The sequence below is a fragment of the Macrosteles quadrilineatus genome, unplaced genomic scaffold, assembly GCF_028750875.1.
Source record: "Macrosteles quadrilineatus isolate MER2022 unplaced genomic scaffold, UCM_ALF_1.0 Scaffold_1__1_contigs__length_201487025, whole genome shotgun sequence".
In the NCBI taxonomy this organism is placed as follows: domain Eukaryota; kingdom Metazoa; phylum Arthropoda; class Insecta; order Hemiptera; family Cicadellidae; genus Macrosteles; species Macrosteles quadrilineatus.
Window position 1 is genome coordinate 72,854,241 of NW_026542594.1, and position 18,884 is coordinate 72,873,124.

General features: G+C 35.1%; 1 protein-coding gene across 1 annotated transcript in view; it reads right to left on the reverse strand.

The window, feature by feature from the left end:
- Positions 1–14,113: 14,113 nt before the first annotated feature.
- The window catches only part of LOC128983579 (nucleoplasmin-like protein ANO39), an 87,915-nt gene continuing 83,144 nt past the window's right edge, over positions 14,114–18,884 (reverse strand). The window contains exon 6 of the mRNA XM_054402915.1: positions 14,114–14,631. Within this exon, the coding sequence (XP_054258890.1) occupies positions 14,626–14,631 (6 nt within the window). The 3' untranslated portion in view covers positions 14,114–14,625. The remainder of the gene's footprint in view (positions 14,632–18,884) is intronic.

The window sequence follows — 18,884 nt, forward strand, 5'->3', positions numbered from 1 at the left end:
GCAACCAAAAGGTGAGTGAGCGTAGCGAATGAACTTCAACCTGGAGGCGAGTTAGCGTAGCGAACGAGCTCTAACCTAAAGGTGAGTAAGCGTAGCGAACAAACTTCAACCTGGATGTGATTGAGCCATGCAAACAAGCTCATCTTGAAAATGAACGAGCATTGACATAAAACCACATTAGGACAGGACGCGTCTGTCGGGCCAGCTAGTCTATATATATAAAATCCAATGTATGTTTGTTTGTTTGTTTGTCCTTTATGGACTCCGAAACCGCTCGACAGATTGTAATGAAACTTTTATGCATTATTAAGCATTATTCATGGATGGTTTGTGTGAAGTTTGGTGCAGATCCGTCAAAAGGGCTCCGCCCAGTGGCTCTGGAGTTTCCCATGTTAACCTTATGAGTACTCATATTTAAATGGAATTAATTAAAGAATCTTCACAGCTGGTTCAACTAAACAATTTGATTCTGTGATGCATTAAAAAGTTAATAGATTTACCGACAGGGTGCAGCACTATTTTTTTTTCAATTTATGACAACAGCTAATTTGCAACTAAAAGGTGAGTGAGCGTAGCGAACGAACTTCAACCAGGACGTGATTGAGCCATGCGAACGAGCTCATCTTGAAAATGTATGAGCATTTGACATAAAACCACATTAGGACAGGACGACGTCTGTCGGGCCAGTTAGTAGATTATAATACCTACCAAAGTGTAAGCAGACAAAATGTTAATTGGGACTAGTAAATTAAAACATTGTCAGAATGTTTTCTGCGTTAAAAAACTAAAGATAGCTTGGCAGTTGCAAAGTATTTTATATAGGATCTATCTGAGCATCAAACAGGCCTTGACACTAAGGGTGCGTTCACAAAGAAAGCTGGTTACAAGTAACTTACTTTCAGCGCTTGTTCCAAGCGCTTGAGAATGCTGTTGTGTGTTCACAACAAACGCTTGCATTTCAAGCTCAGGAGTGTAGTCTCCAGATCTGGGCTCTGGTTGAGACAATATCTTTCTCAAGTGATGAAGAGTTATTTTTGATTGAAAATGTAGAATAAAAAATTTGTAGAAGGAAAGTAGGTGTTCATGCAATTAACCGTGGAAGAGGTAGGTTTGGGGAATACTACCATTAGTCCAGGACCTGACTAGGGTTCTGTGTGCATGTCGTGTATATAGAATTTTGTTTTTGCATTTCAATATAGATGTCTTAGGAAGTGTTTTCCACTCGGGTGTCAAGTTCGCACCTGGTACGTTTTCGAGCTATGACGTCATCAAAATGGCGGCCATTGATTTTTTTAAATCGTATATTTCGCAAACTATTTGTCGGATCGGAATGAACTTTTTTTTGTTTGAAAGATAATTTTAAATGCTACCTGTTTTACATTTACACATTTGTTGTATGTTTAGTACATTCTTCGTAATTTTGCAAAAACCTGTATTTTTAAATATTTTTGAGTTATTTTTGTTTGTAACGTTTTATTGATACAATTGATCAAAAACCACCAATGAAAAAAGTTGTAGAACATTTAAAAATCTTTACAAAAATACCAAATTCGATATGTTTTACTCAAAAGTTTACGTCAAGAAACTAGATAAATCTCATAAAAACACCAATTTTGGCGCAAAAACGCCTATTAGTCCGGCATCTAGGGCAGTTCGCAAGTCTTATAAAGACAGTTTCACCATTCAATGTTGATGTATGTGTCTAAATAAGTGTTTTCAACTCGGGTGTCACGTCTGCACCCACTGCAGTTTCTGGTTATGACGTCATTAAAATGGCGGTGATGGTGATTTTCAATTAATCTATTAAATTTAATGTTAATTTAATAGATTAATTGCAAATCAATCCAAGCAAATGGAAATTCGCTTAGTCGACAACGCTGCACCGGGGGTATTTATATAGTGGAAACATTCCTATGGACTAATTACATTGATTTGTTGTGCTTTTATTTGCATAAAAGAGGGTAATGGTCTTATTTTAAGTAAAATAGCTGGTGAAATCGTAACATGTAGCAATTTTAAAGACATCATAACCGGAAACTGCAGTGGGTCCAGACGTGACACCCGAGTTAAAAACACTTCTTTAGACACATACATCAACATTGAATGGTAAAACTGTCTATATATGACTCGTACACAGCCATCGATGTCGGATTTATATGCGTTTTTGCGCAAAATTAGGTTGTTTTGTACGATTTTCTAGTTTCTTGACGTGATCTTTTGAGTAAAGCATATCGAATTTGGTATTTTTGTAAAGCTCTTTTAACGTGCTACAACTTTGCCTTTAAGTTATTTCATATATATTGTATCAATAAAACGTTATCGACAAAAATAACACAAAAATGTTAAAAAATATAGGGTTTTGCAAAATTACAAAAAATGTACTAAACGTAAAACAAAAGTGCAAATGTAAGAAAGATAGAATGTAAACTTATCTTTCAAACAAAAAAAAGTTCATTCCGATCCGATACATGGTATGTAATATATAGTTATTTTTAATATAGCCCTTTCCGCCATTTTAATGACGTCATAACCGGAAACTGCAGTGGGTGCAGACGTGACACCCGAGTTGAAAACACTTATTTAGACACATACATCAACATTGAATGGTGAAACTGTCTTTATAAGACTTGCGAACTGCCCTAGATGCCGGACTAATGGGCGTTTTTGCGCCAAAATTGGTGTTTTTATGAGATTTATTTAGTTTCTTGACGTAATCTTTTGAGTAAAACATATCGAATTTGGTATTTTTGTAAAGATTTTTAAATGTTCTACAACTTTTTTCATTGGTGGTTTTTGATAAATTGTATCAATAAAACGTTACAAACAAAAATAACTCAAAAATATTTAAAAATACAGGTTTTTGCAAAATTACGAAGAATGTACTAAACATACAACAAATGTGTAAATGTAAAACAGGTAGCATTTAAAATTATCTTTCAAACAAAAAAAAGTTCATTCCGATCCGACAAATAGTTTGCGAAATATACGATTTAAAAAAATCAATGGCCGCCATTTTGATGACGTCATAGCTCGAAAACGTACCAGGTGCGAACTTGACACCCGAGTGGAAAACACTTCCTAAGACATCTATATTGAAATGCAAAAGCAAAATTCTCTATACACGACATGCACACAGAACCCTAGTCAGGTCCTTGACTACATCTATTTCCTCAATTTAAATTGGACAAAGTGAGGTTTTTTTTTTAATATGAGAATGGAGTTAACCACGTTTAATTACAGTACAACCTCAAGAAAATTAAAAGTGTTTTAGTGAAGTTTTGGGGGAATTGGCATAAGCAACCTATCCGGATGCACCAAAAAGAATTTTGGACCAATAATAAAACCTAAAAAATACTCGAAGGGAGTTTTAAACACCCTATGTAGCTGATTTATTATGATGCAAATAATATTGTGAGATAATTAAAATGTTTTAATTTTCTAGGTAAATAAAGTAAAAGTATACAAGTTTCATCAAAAACATATCACTCAACACTTAATTAATATTGAATTAAATGTGTTAGTCTATCATCACATAAATGTTATATTTGTCCTATTTGTTACGTTATTGAACATTCTAGGAAAAACCACAATATGTGGGTAGCCTAATATATTTTTTTGAAAATTGGAAGCTCTAAATACTTGAGCTATCAACTCATCGACATCCATACTGCACTGTGGAGTAGGTTGTAACTGACTGGTTCGGCCAACAAGCGCCGGAAAACAAGTACGAAACGTTCTTGCGTTCTTGTCAGAGCTTGTAACAAGCGCTTGCTAGCCGGCACAAGCTTTGTCTGTGAACACACACGCTTGATAATATGTTGACTTTTCTCACGCCGGTTCGAGCTTGCAAGCGCTTGCCAACAAGCGCTTGTAACCAGCTTTCTTTGTGAACGCACCCTAATACTTGAATTCTCTTATGCCTCTTTCACACGAAGCGGCGCTGCGCCGGACAAGCGTGTTGTCTTCACACTAGTACGGTTTCGTGCGGCGCACGCCGTACGGCACTCCTAAATATTTATTATTTTCTGTTAAGTTGTGGCTCAGTAGTTACAACACAAGACATAAAAAGGATATTGTAACTTCAACCTATAAGCTGGAATTCTCCAAAAAAAAAAACCGACTTTTGCTGGATCACTAATTTTAAGGAAATTGCCTGCCTCTATAAAGGAGGAATCAAATTATATATTATTTAAATCTAAATTTAAAAAACATTTAATAGGAAAGGCGCCTTATACAATGGAGGAACTCATTGAATAAATATTCATACTTAAAATGTATTTATATCTAGGCTAGTTTAGTACTTTATACTTGACACTATTTTTGTACCCATGTACATGTAAGGAAAATAAAGATGTTTTGATTTGATTTGATTTAGTTGAGATGTGTATGTTAAGATGAACTTAAAAAAATACTTAAATAATAACACTTGTACGTCTTCACCCTCCAAAAGCAAATCCAAGAATGACAAAAGGCTGTCAACCTATTGTAAGTTGAGGCGGACTACCTGGCCAGACGGTGGAACAGACAATGGCTATGCTGACCCTACCAACCCTCCGAGTAAATCTCATTACCCTCGCCTCAGTGAATACTCCACTTAAAAGTTCAAATAATATGAATAGGCTAATTTAAAACATAATACATTAGTCATATCTGAAAATATTGTATTCTAGAAGTCTCAAAAAAATGTTTCATCTTGTATAAATTACTAAATTTTAAGTTGGCCGATTTGCATGGGATGAACATAAAAATATAGGTTTTGTGATAACTTATATACTATTTTCCGAAACAATATATAATTTCTTAATAACTGTTGCACCCTCTTGGTCAGGTAGATTGCCTAAATTGAGACAGCGTAGGCACAGACAATGGAATAAACCCAGACGTATCACTGCGCGATGCGTAGGGCCCCGTCACATCCTGCCTCTAGCGGAGAATCGAGGAAACACGCAGTCTCGCGGCTCGCGCTCGCCTCGCCAGTCGCCGGCATGGTCAGCGGTCGCTGGCTTGCAATTAATTGCAGCACTAGCAGTTCAACTCAACGCCAAATTCTCGTCTATCATTCCTCCTTCACAACTCGCGCGGTCCACCGATACCGTACTCCCTACGACTACCCGTGCATCCATCTGCCTGCGGACAGCATTTATTTTTCATTGTGTGATTATTTTAATCACATTTGCGACGAAGTTTAGCAATAAATTAAACATGGTGTTCAAAAAAGGTGGGGGACATATTTTACCTAGTGATTCCTTGGGTAAAAATAAAGAGAAAATCAAGAATATTATTTTCCAAAATCGCTTCGTTACCCAAATATCCACCATTTTGTATTTTTGACATACACTTTTTTATATTTTAATGTTTTTTTACTGATTTTTATGAAACTTGGTATGCATGTTAAGGTAAAAAAGACCCGTGTTAGAAAAAAGTTCATCTAGATTCAACCTACAATTTCAAAATGATGGCCATTAAAACATTTAAGCTTAAATTACTCAAAACTGGCTGTTTTTTTTTTTTTTTATATTTTAAGTACAATTGTAATCATCTATTATTTTAATTAGTATTATTTTAACTATCCTTTAGCATTTTTAATTATCTATCAAACGGTACCAAGTTCAAAAAGAACAAATAAAAATAGCTGAAATATTATAATTTTTAGTAGCAAAAGGGGCAAACCTGACTATCTTCTGCCTTATTCTACCCCGTTTCTGTAATAAAAGTTTTAGCAATAAATTTTATTCAGTCTATAGTACTGTAATAAAGAGGAGCGAAGCGAAGCTTGTTGGGATCGGCTTCAATACAAACTTCCATAGACACAAAACAAAAACACAAATCACTCAAAATGGCTTAACTTATTTTAGCCAAACTTTCCAAGATGCTTTGTTTCCACTAATAGGAAATCAGAAGATTTAAGACCAAACAATTAAAATTGTTGATAATCTATATAAATAAAATTACAGTTTTGTCTGTACATTGCGTAGAATCATGCAGTGTTTGGTTAATTTTACGTTTCATAGCCTGAGAAAGCCGAAACGAGTCTTCTCAATTTCTGTCTGTCTGTCTGTTTGTCTGTCATTGTGTCATTCTGTATGGACTCCAAAATGATATTTTTTACTATGAAAAAGATAAAACATTAAGTGACAGATTTTTTTTAACAAACCATCATGAATTTTTAAAGCTTTACGTTGTTAACGTATCAATTTTTTTGTGGCCTTTGTATTTATTTACTTATTTATATATTTGCCAACGGATTCACACGAATTTTACAGTTGGATTACAAGTTGTGAATTGCTCAATATGACTAAATAGCCTATAAATAAAACGAATATCAAAAGTAACAATAATAAGAATACAGTACATGCAAATACTTGGACAAAGAAAGAACTAAGAGCAACGAGAAGTAAATACACAAGTTGGTTGACTAACAATAATAATGAAAATATGTATACAATAAAAGTCACATTGACCAATCTAGGAAATAATAAAGATAACAATAACCATGATGTATATTTTCGTGAAAACAAAAATAATATGACAATGATAAATATTTGAAGTGAATAATTATTGTACATTATTACCCATCTAAATCTTCTTTTGTACTTCGTTTCATAATTTATGCCGTAATTTCAACATCATTTTGAGTCATTTTCGGACTAAGCAAAGCAAATATAAATTGTCATTCCATACGGCATTTTCACTGCACGATAAGTAGGCCTAAATACGATTATCATAAAATTTGACGACACTATCAAACATTTTAAATAATTATTTTGTAAATACTTTGCTTTGCTAAATATGCAAACCAACTCCTGTTCTGAATTAAAGGTTAAAGGTTTCAACTTACTAAAAGATCCCCGTACGTAGAACGGGAACACAGCTAGTGCCTGTATGATTTTAAAGAAACTCAACGTTTTTAAATTTTAACATTGGCCTTATAGGTTGCCATGATGGTTATAAAATAACGACGTATATGTAAACAAAACAAAGAATCATAGCATATGTTTAAAATCAAGTTAAAATATGACCTAAACACAGTACAAAGGATAAACATTCTGATGATAGGTTGACAGGTGATGACCACTGATCAATATGGTACGGACAGTCGTAAGTTTACATTTACGTCGCCATTTGGTAACTACCACTGATGGAATAGGTGCATTTTATGAATTTTTGTAACTCCAATCTGGGGCGAGAGAGGTGCCTTTTGTCACCAGCATCATATTTTTAAGCTCACATAGCTTAATCATTGAATGGCTTTATATAGGAAGGGCAGATCAAGGGCACGTATTTCACTACTCCTAATATCACATTTAGTTACAACCGCATTAGTTTTGATCTAGCATTTTATTCATCACGGTTTCCTAAAAAATAACACCCCCGCCGCAGCAAACCTGCCGACTTAAGTGAATTTCCAGTGGCCTGAATTGATTTTCAATTAAATGTATTGAATTAATATTAGGTTTTATGAGTACATAGGCTTGCTGCTACAGGGAGGGTAAAAAAGTGTATTTTTTTGTAAAATATTAATAACTTAGTACAAAATAAATAAATTTACCAAGTTTGATCAAAATATATCTATAAACAGGCAAACTACAACATTTTAAAATATTCTCCAAAAAATTAATTGCTACTTGATGTACATCCCCAAAATGGGGGATTTTGGGGAAAAATAAAAAGTTTCAGATGTTAAGCCCCATCGAGTGACGCCTCATTAAGAAGGTCGTGATAAAATAAAACTAATAACGCAAATTAGAGGTCTCTATCTTAACACAGTAAAATATGGCAGCCAATTGAATATAAAATTCCAAGTTATTCTGATTTCTAAAGATTTCAACCAGCTTCCTTTTTTACTGGATTGAGATTGAGACCTCTAGTTTGCGTTGTTAGTTTTCTTTTACCACGACCTTCAAAATGAGGGGTCCCTCGATGGGGCTTAACGTTTGAAATTTTTGATTTTCCCCCAAAATCCCCCATTTTGGGGATGTAGCACTTAGTAGCAATTAGGCTCAAAAAGTACTTCATAACATGTCATAAAGGTGTGTAGAGTTTATTTTTTCCTAGTGTGAACCGTTACAAAATTTACAGGGGGTCTCCAGACTTGAAAAACCGTAAGTTAAATTAAACTTCTGAGAATTTCAAATGGCTGCCATTTTGAACTGGATTAAGAAATTCCTGAGTTTCCCCCAAAATCCCCCATTTTTAGGATGTACACCAAGTAGTGGTTATGCCCAAAAAGTACTTCATAACATGCCATAAAGGTGTGCCGAGTTTGGTTTTTCTAGTATGGGCCGTTAAAAAATTAACAGGGGGTCTCCAGACTTTTTACTAACCCTGTACATATAGTCAATGGTAGGAACAGAAAGTGACACATTGGAAAAGCGAGTTTAGCATCATCCGTAAACATCTGTTACAATCACCCACTGCAGTGGTGATTTTTTACTTAACACTTTACACAACCGCCATTGAAGCGCCATCAATGACTGGAAACCTTGTTTCTAGGCTATTGGTGACGATCATTAATAAATTTAAGTTTCCCAGCCGTATACAACACTGATTCAAGGTCTTCTTTCTGGTTACCAAAACTCAAGAACAATTTTATACACAAAGAATCTCTGATTCCTGACCTGGATGATGCCTAGTTATTTAATTTCATTTACATTGCACTTGCGATTAATTAAATCCGTTATGTAAGTAAAACGTTTTTAATCTCACTTGGTTGGGATTTGCTTTCAAAACGTGATCGAAAATGGTTGCGGTATTTGTAAACATCATATTTGTAAACATATCAGTGACAGCTAGAAAAAATAATCTTGATCTGAACAGCTGTTCGTTATTTCATAGATGATTAATCTTCTATATACATAAAATTAAAGATATACTTAATAAATTAATATAATAAAGATATAAAGTTTAAAATACCCGTATTTTGAAACAGAAACATATTTTCAATGATAATTTCTTCTTAAATACATTATAACGTATTAAAACTGTATACCAAGTTTCATAAACATACCTTAAATATCTTCAAGAAGAACTGGTAATATTGGAATTAATATAAATTTGAGATAAAAACTTCACCAATAAATTCAAAAATATCGGTGAAGTTTTTATTTCAAATTTATATCTTTAATAGTTTTCGATCCCCCACTCCTACCCTGTTAAAGGGGTTAAAAAATATTGTTGATGTAAAAAAATTGTGGAACCTATGTTAACAATTAAATCGACAAACAGAATATTTCTATCATTTCGGTTTTACAAATACAGATTTGTTTTTATATTTTTGAAATTGGTGCTTTTTCACATACATTAAATCGCATTTTGAAATACCTGTCATTTTGGCTAGGGGTGAGATATCCACCAAGGGTTTGCGTCATTATGTTTCTTTTGATAAATCCTTCAAAATGAGGGGTCACTCAATAGGGGTTGCTATTTGAAAACAATAAGTCACCCCCACCCCTGCCTACCCTGTTAGGGGGGTTAACAATATTTTTGATGTAAAAAAACGGAACCCTTGTTAACATTCAATGCCACAAACATAATATTTTAATCTATTTCGGTTTAAAAAATACAGATCTACCTATTTCAAGACTTTATTTACACACTTTATATGAATTTGAACGGTTGGTGATTTTTGACTCTAGGGACCTCAAAACGAAAAATAAATCGGTCCCAGGTCCAGGTCTTACGATAAGTACTACGGTAATAGTTTATTCTATGTATGGGAAATTCGCTAAAACACAGCAATTTTGAAACAGGATCATATTTTTTAATGATTATTTTTCCACATTATTTATTTACACTTTATTTACACACTTTATATGAATTTGAACGGTTGGTGATTTTTGACTCTAGGGACCTCAAAACGAAAAATAAATCGGTCCCAGGTCCAGGTCTTACGATAAGTACTACGGTAATAGTTTATTCTATGTATGGGAAATTCGCTAAAACACAGCAATTTTGAAACAGGATCATATTTTTTAATGATTATTTTTCCTTAAATACATTATGACGTATTAAAACTGTATACCAAGTTTCATAAAGATATCTTAAATAGTTTTCGAGAAATATCTCATTAAAAGCGCGATAAGTATTTGCGTTCATTCAAATTTAAATAGAATCCCACGGCGCCACTCGAGGAGGAAACGCTTCGCGTCTTCCGCTACAGTGGCGCGGCAATACAGCCGCATCATGAAACAGCGCCTAGCGCAGATCCAGCTGACCGTCTGCATTAAAGTATTATATTGTCTGTGGCGTAGGGGTTGGGCCATGCGGCACGCGTATGAAAGCTTCCATAAGAACCAATAGCCCTTCACCGAGTTGTCCGGCGTGGATGCCGCGCGGCGCTGTTGTCCGGCTAAAGGTGCATCCGGCGGTAACTCGCGCGCCGGACATAGTGTGAAAGGACTCATATACTCCCATAGCCCTACGCCGGATCCGGCGGGCGCCGCGTCGTGTGAAAGAGGCGTAAGGCACTAACTGTAAAACTATTTTTAGTTAGACTAATATAACAATAATGATACAATCTCAGGGGTTAGAGGGGTAACAATATTTTAGATTGTCTTAGGCCCTCTTCGGCATTTTTAGGGGGGGGGGGGTGGGTTTAACATCATCGGTACGAAGAAGAATGGGCCTCCTTTGGGGGCTTCCTCGCTGCAACCAAATTTTTAAATATGCATCTATGAACAGTTTAACATCAAGAGGGAACTTTGAAGGAGGGGGGCTTAAGATGGGATTGGTCAATATTAATTTTTACATTTATTTATACCCATGACCACTCACTCTATTATACACCTCCCCTGTAACAGCTGATCTAAGTATTCATGAAATTAAATAATATTTAAATTGGGAATATATCTTTCAATATTTCGGACAGTAAAAAAAATCTGCGTCTAGAAAAAGTTTCTAACTTTATCTGTTGATTAACGGCCATAACCAACCCACTCTCATAATTTTAACCAGTCCCTAGTCTGCTTGTCACCGCATGTTTATTCTTCATAATCTTAAAAACCACCCAAAAAAAGTTAAAAAACTACCTTTTTGTTTGGAAATCCGTCATTTAATTTTTTTTTGTGGGTAACAATTTTAAAATGTCATTTTTCTCTAAAAGTTGGGAGCATTAAAAGTACAAATATATGCCCAAAAAGGTTATTTTATAAATTAAAATACGCAAGAAATCCGAGAAATTTTACAATTTTTGTAAGTAGGGCGTTTTTTGAAGATTAAGTAGTGTGATTTTAGAAAAACACCTAATGGTGTCTTGTAGAAAATATAATTCCTGACAAACAATTTTCTTTGTACAGCCGTTTAAAACAAAACATCTTTTTAAAAAATGGGAAATCTAAGACCTTTTATTAGGGGATTGAAATTTGAAAATGTAACTTTTTAACTTTTTTAAATTTTCTGAGTGGCTTGGGACCAAGACGGACCCTTCAAAAAAATTTCTGATCTCCAGCTATTCTAAAAGTGGGTAAACATTTGTATACCTGATCAGACAGTTGATATACCTATATAGTTGATTGAATTTTGCAAAAAAAGCTTATAAATTGCAAATATTTGTCAATGAGCCAACATTCATGGGATATGAGGGGATTTGACCGATAAAAAATCCATAAAATAACTCTATATTAGTTATCGCACTATAGGCATCTAGGGTTTTATATATAACTAGGTGAAACCCTTCGAAATCGACGGTTACTTTCAAGGCTGCTAATTTATCTAACTGCGATAATTAAAGTATTATATTATACAAATTTTGAGCATTTAGCATTTTTTAATAAGTAGGCTAATAAGTTTAAAAACAATAATGATAGGTACCTTATAAATATGGATGATCATTTAATGAATAAAATATTTCCCATACCGTACGTAATAGGAGTTATTGGTGGATCTTTTGTGGTAAACACTTCTACGATTTCATCAGTGTAATGCAGATTAAATCTATGTTTTAATTTGAGAAAATATCTGTTTGTTGATAAGGCACGTTCTTACTTCAAAGGGAGGTCCATCCTTAAGCTGTGTAAGTTTTATTTGTTCCTTTGTCACGTCGGTCATCATACCGTCTAATGAATAACCCTCTAGAATAGTTTTAAAAATTGGTCGTGGGGTTACTGTTAACACGTTGACTGCGTGTGCCGACCGCCAGCGCTCCCAGGTGGCGCGCGCCGACTAAAGTCGGCACCATACCAACAGAAATATATTGAGTCAGTGTGAGCTTAGCCTCAGACGGAGACGTTATAATCGTTGCCAGCCTGCCAGCTTAGAATGCGAGCTTTACTTTGGTGTAGGTTGGTACTAAAACTTCCCGTAAAATCCTGTCTGGCAATGCTTTTGTCCCGGTTTCAGGTATTTTTTCTCTTCAACCCACATTACAAAGACACTGGATACGGATTCATGCAGTGCTGCTACCTTTGGGTGTTTCAGTGAACTACATCCACTCTCGGGGTAACGCAGCATAGTCACCACTGCTCTTTTGTGATTCGTCAGACTGAAATATTTGAATGCCAATTGCGTTCGCTGATTCGGTTGCGCGCCGGGGCTTCGCCCGCCACTGGGGAGCGCCTGTAAAGTCGGCGCGCGCAGTCAACGTGTTAAAGCTGGAATTTCTTGACATGCAGATGTTAGTTGTCTCAGCCTTATCAATTCCTTAAAGTTGTTAATATATACTCTCTTCGGAATATTAGGCTGTGGTTTCCTAAGACGCAGCACACTTGTCTTATGGAGTTTCGTGTAAGCGGTTTCCAAGGCTGCGTATCTAATGCGTGCGCACCAATAGCTGCATTTTTGATCGACTGCTTTCAGAGCAGTCGAATCTGAGTTACGCTGTGTTTTAGACATGTGTTGTGCAATGGATTCGGAAGTAAATGTTGTCCAGAAGGCAAAATTCTCCAACAACAAAAAATTCATTGAATTTGTCTCTTGTAATGACATATTATGGAAGTACGTTGGTCATACAATTAAAATTTTTATAGTATTACATTTCATATAATTTGTTATGTAGTGTTCATTTACCAATAATACCCATAGAACGTAATTGTTTACATTTTGATCAGCTGTATAAATGTTCGGGAAGGGTGGGGGTGGGGCGGCAGCGGAGTGCGGGAAGAGCCATAGTCTGTCTCACTCACACAGCTCGGTATCTCTCTCTCGCACCAATGTTACAAGGAGGTCGTTTTCTAACCGGCCGCCTTTAGTAATCTCTCCCGTGAACCAACCATGCCACCAAAAATGTGTATTGTACGCAGTCTAGGAAACCACTCACGACGGCTGCGTTTTGGGACCTGGATAAAAGCCGCAGCGCATCTATTACGCGTCTAGGAAACCACAGCCTTAGGTGTAGTGGAATAGGAATATACTTGTAGTGAAGCTGGATTTTATTCTTGAACTGTTAGAGGCCTCGTTCATATGGTTGTGCGGATTCATTCAACAAATTATGTAAATCATAAAAATGCTGCATTTCCAAAAATAAAATACTGTAAATTGGCTGTATTGGTGTCAATCAACGTATGGTATCTTATAAAGGATGATGAGATCTATTTTAAAAGGAACATGACGTTTCTGTCATGACAGTAGCTGCTTAAATAATAATTACTCTTTTTGCAATTTTTTACAGTCGAAGTAATGTTATTTTTAAAAAATCTCATGAGCAAGTGGACCACGGTCCGTAATAGGCCACTGCAAATCATCTGTCAAGATAGGCATTATTTTTTTTTAGTGGCTCTGGCTTGAACTTTTTGTAGTACCGAGTTTGATCATTTTTTTTACTTTGGGAATTTACTTTGTTCTTCTTTTGATGGCTCATCTAAAGACCGAGACCTTTCTTTGGACACCTCTACCGAGTTTCTACGCCCAGCCATTCTTTCAAATTAGTGGAGACAAAGTTTCCAATTAAATATTTAGATTCTCCATGTTAATCTTATCGGAGAAAATCCAACTTTGATGAAGATCCTGCCCAAACTAATAAAGATTTCAAAACGTGCAAACCACTTTGCATAACTACAGATCAGGGCAATTTTTTTGACACTTAAATAATCAAAATCAGTTCAAAAATGAGGGAGGAGTTCTGTTCACAAAAATCGGCTTAGTATAGATAGTATTCTTAAGGAGAGATGAGAACACTTAATTACTACAAACACTTTATTTAGGTAAAATTAAAGAATGGTATGAAAAATACAATTTACAAAAGTGTTGACTCACTGCTACCAACATACCTAACTTAAGTTTAATTATCCTAAAAGGAACATAAGAATTTAAAAACAAATGTCAGATTGAATATCATTGTTTCAATTAATTAGTAATTGTAGTAATCAATTTACATTAAAAACTAGCTTTTTCTGATTTTTTAAACACCTAGTGGTTGAACAAATGAGGAATGGTATGGTAGAATAAAAGAATTACAACAATACACATGGTCAACATCGACTTTACCAACTGATAAAACCTTATTTCACTCAAAAGTCTGTTTTTATACTCGTTAAAAAGTTCTTTATGTCCATATCACATTAACTTACAAACAGCTTCTCATATACAGTATAACACTCAAATTATAAAAATCATAAACAATATCGGCTTGAAGGTAAGTTGATGTGAGCCTCTCAGCAACAGTCATTTACAGTCATTACTCAGTCAGAGAAGCTATTTCTGTAAAAATAAAATACATAGTATTAGAAATTATTAGTGATGGTCGGATCCGGATATCGGACTAGGGTCATTCATTCCATGCCAAATCAACCAATTTGACCATTATGTTAGGAACTTGACCTCTCAGATTTGCTTGATTTTTTGTATGCAAGTTCTACTAACCAAGACTAGTAAAAATATAAATTTTTAGATTTTTCTGACTTTTGGTTTCTGAGTTACAAAGCCTTAAAAATCCTAAAATCAACGTTTTTGAGCCGCGTTTTGAAATCGTTAATATTGTATAACTCAAAAACCATTCCACCTAGAGAGTTCAAATTTGTGGCATTCTTTTTAATTTGAAATGCCCTTTAATTCAAAGTGTTAAGGTATAAATAGGTACAGGTAGTGTTAAGGTACAAATCACATACTTTTTTATGAAAAAAATTCAAGGGGACGTATTTTAGTAATTTCAAAAAACGTTTTTGATTTTTTTTCAAAATTTTTGACATTTGTTAAACATAGGCATGTGACATATCAAAATAAAGAACATTTCAAATTAAAAAGAATGCCACAAATTTGAACTCTCTAATAGTTTTTGAGTTATACAATATTAACGATTTCAAAACGCGGCTCGAAAACGTTGATTTTCGGATTTTTAAAGCTTTGTAAATCAAAAACCAAAAGTCAGAAAAATCTAAAAATTTATATTTTTACTAGGTTAGTAGAACCTGCATACAAAAAATCAAGCAAATCTAAGAAGTCAAGGCCCAGACCATGGGTTGATTTGGAATGGAATGACCCACTACCGGATCCGCCGAATCCGAGCTAGAACCGGCACCGGATCGGATAAAAAAAATTCCGGATCTTGGGCTGGATCCGGTTTTGATGGATCCGATTTTTTCCGATTTCTCCTGATTTTTTTTACTAACACAAAGTTGTCTGTATCCATGTGTCAATAACCTCCATAGTTAGGCCGTCACAGTACTGTATATTACGACGCCAATAACCTCTATGGTTGTGCAATGTCACAGTACTGTATATAACGACATCAATAACCTGTATGGCTGGGCAATGTCACAGTACTGTATATTACGACGTCAATAACCTGTATGGTTGGGCAATGTCACAGTACTGTATATTAAGACGTCAATAACCTGTATGGTTAGGCAATGTCACAATATTGTATATTACGACGTCAATAACCTATATGGTTGGGCAATGTCACAGTACTGTATATAACGACATCAATAACCTGTATGGTTGGGCAATATCACAGTACTGTATATTACGACGTCAATAACCTGTATGGTTGGGCAATGTCACAGTACTGTATAAATTATTAAGACGTCAATAACCTGTATGGTTAGGCTATGTCACAATATTGTATATTACGACGTCAATAACCTATATGGTTGGGCAATGTCACAGTACTGTATATTACGACGTCAATAACCTCTATGGTTGTGCAATGTCACAGTACTGTATATTACGACGACAATAACCTCTATGGTTGTGCAATGAGCTTACTCCCACCACACTCAGACGACCTGTCGCTGAACAATGCGCTGCAGAAAATAGATCAGATTTTTTGCCGCATCCTGTGCAATTGAAATAAATATAGAAATTCCTAAAAGTTGGTAGCCCTGATACCCCCCAACCAATGCCATGGCCGCCGCACAGACATGCGGCACCCGCTGTCGAACGCAGCATGCCGCAGAGTATGAAAGGAGCCTGGGGAGAGTGACGTGGTCAAATTAAAATTAAAAACTGTTGGCAAGAGATGGCCTTAAAAAACTGCTTACTTTGTACAAGTTATGTTAAGGTTAGCAGAGGTTTTATGAGCATGTTGTGTCGACAATCACGTAAAACGTAATATTTATTACAATTTATTTTGTTAAAGGGAGTCTCATAATCCTATCTTAGGCCTGGTAATATAATTTTATATAATATAATACAGGGTGTCCCGTAACTCTCTGGACATATATATATATATATATATATATATAGTTATAGGCTAGTGTTATTCCTTAGGTCAAGACAAACACATTTCACCGTTGGAACATGGGTCTATGGTGCCTAGTTTTCCGTCTGTCTGGATTTATGTATTTTTACAAAAATAACTTCTAAATGGTTTGAGATACAGCGTTGAGATTTATTATAAATTTTTCATGTTTATCTTATTAACCCTCCGAGTGTCCCTAGTTTTGGCCTTAATGTTTGCCTACTTTTTGCGCATTTGCAAGGAATGTTTTATTAAAACGGATATGAGAAGCTTAAAAACAATGTTAATTATACTGTTCTATACCATTTTGTTTGGAAAATCATGGGCTTCAGTATTATACATAAAACATAAGGAACATTTGTTTCAAAAAATTTTTTTAGGTTAAAAAAATATTTTGGAAAATTTTCAAAAAAACAAGTTTGCGCTCAATGAAATTGTATAAATTATAGGCTTATAAATATTTGGAAATAGCCACTTTGTTCTAAATTTTATGAGGATTACAAATATATAATAATATAAGGAAGTAGATTTGTAAATAAATAAGTTATGGGCAAAAAACAGATTTCAGTACATAGCGTTTAGCTAAGAATCCATAGCCTAACCATAGCTAGGAATCTGGCTGATAATTTACATCAATATCACTACCTACTTCTTCAGGATCATCAACCAGCACTTCAAAACCACTTAAATCTTCTTATAATGCACCACGTATATCACTACTTTTGATTTTTAACACTAAAACAATGATAAACGTAATAAAACACATCAGTCATCGGTGTGAGGTTAACCAAGCTGTTTACAAATACGCACGTCAGCTGTCTGCTACAATTATGATCGGCTCCAGAAAAAAAAGCGTTTAGAGACAGACCTCGGGAGAAAGCTTAGAATCTGCCAAATAAAACGATACCTAACTCGATCCAGTTCAATCCGATTTTGTCAGTCATAGAGCCTTCACCGTAAACAGTGTTTGTGAGTCGAAAAATTGACACAAAACACTACACAAAGTGTGTTATGTGTCGATTTTTCGACACGTAACACTCGGAGGGTTAAGACCAATCTTTGTTTAGAATTATACTAAAAAATTATTAACCGTTTTAAAATTAGCCATTTAAGCCATTTAAAATATTTGATGCAAAATTTCACAAAAACCGTAAACTTAACAAAAAAATTGTAAGAGACAAAAAAGTTTGTAAATTTTATGTAATTTTTTATGATAGTCCTTATTTGTCCAAATAATCCTTATTTGTTAAGATTGGATAAATAATAACTGAGAAATGCCTTCTTTTCCAAATGCATGACCGCTTTTCTCCATTTAAACAAGGCTAATACTCCTTTTATATTGTCTAAATAGCTTTACAATATATGTTATACGTCAATCAGGTGTTTAAAAACATAAAAGCTGATTCAATCATTTGTTTATGTTATTTATGGTTAACAGATTTATGAATTTAAAAAAAGGAAAGGCCCAATACACACATATATGAAACATTATTTCAAAAGATAGGTCACTAACGGCAAGGTGCAAACTTGGTTGGTTAAATCGGACTAGTTTTGGGAGTCAGGCCTAGCCTACAAACTTCAGCAAAGTTATACCAACTAAAAACTGGTAAAGTAATGTACGAAAACCTAAATAGTTTATTACAAAGCTCACCCAAACCAAACGACGAAGATTTTATTATGTATCCGACCCACTTCACATTAGCTTGAAGAACTTCAGCTTCACGAATATTGTCTACCAAACGAAACAATTTTTCAACAAGTCGACAAAGACACTTCACGAACGAAAAACAAAAACCACCAGTCGAGTTGAGAATTCAAGACGGAATCTCCGCCTTTCTTCTTCACCAACTTCACAATTTGAGACCTAGAAAAAATCGCTCGCTCATTGGCTAGCAGAACCAAAGTAAGCTGAGACCCGTGCCGGCAAAGGCAGGCGCATGACAGCTTCAAAAAGCTTTATAGCCGTGTAACCACTCAGAAGGTGGCTCAGCCACCTTTTTTCTCCCCTAGCCTGTCCAGACGTAAACGAACGAACAACCAACTAAACTGACACCAACGTCGTCTGCCGTCCTGGATTCAGAGGTTCAGAGGTTATGTATGAGTTTAGTGTGACGGCTAGGCTTCTCCAACAGCCAATATTTGGCTGTTTAATTCTTGTGGAATAACAATTACGAATATTTTACCCCCCCTACACATTTACTGTAGCCCGTCACACAGTGTCCTCTGTCTAGTGTCTACACTCTAGAGTAGTGATGGGATAACCGAATGGATT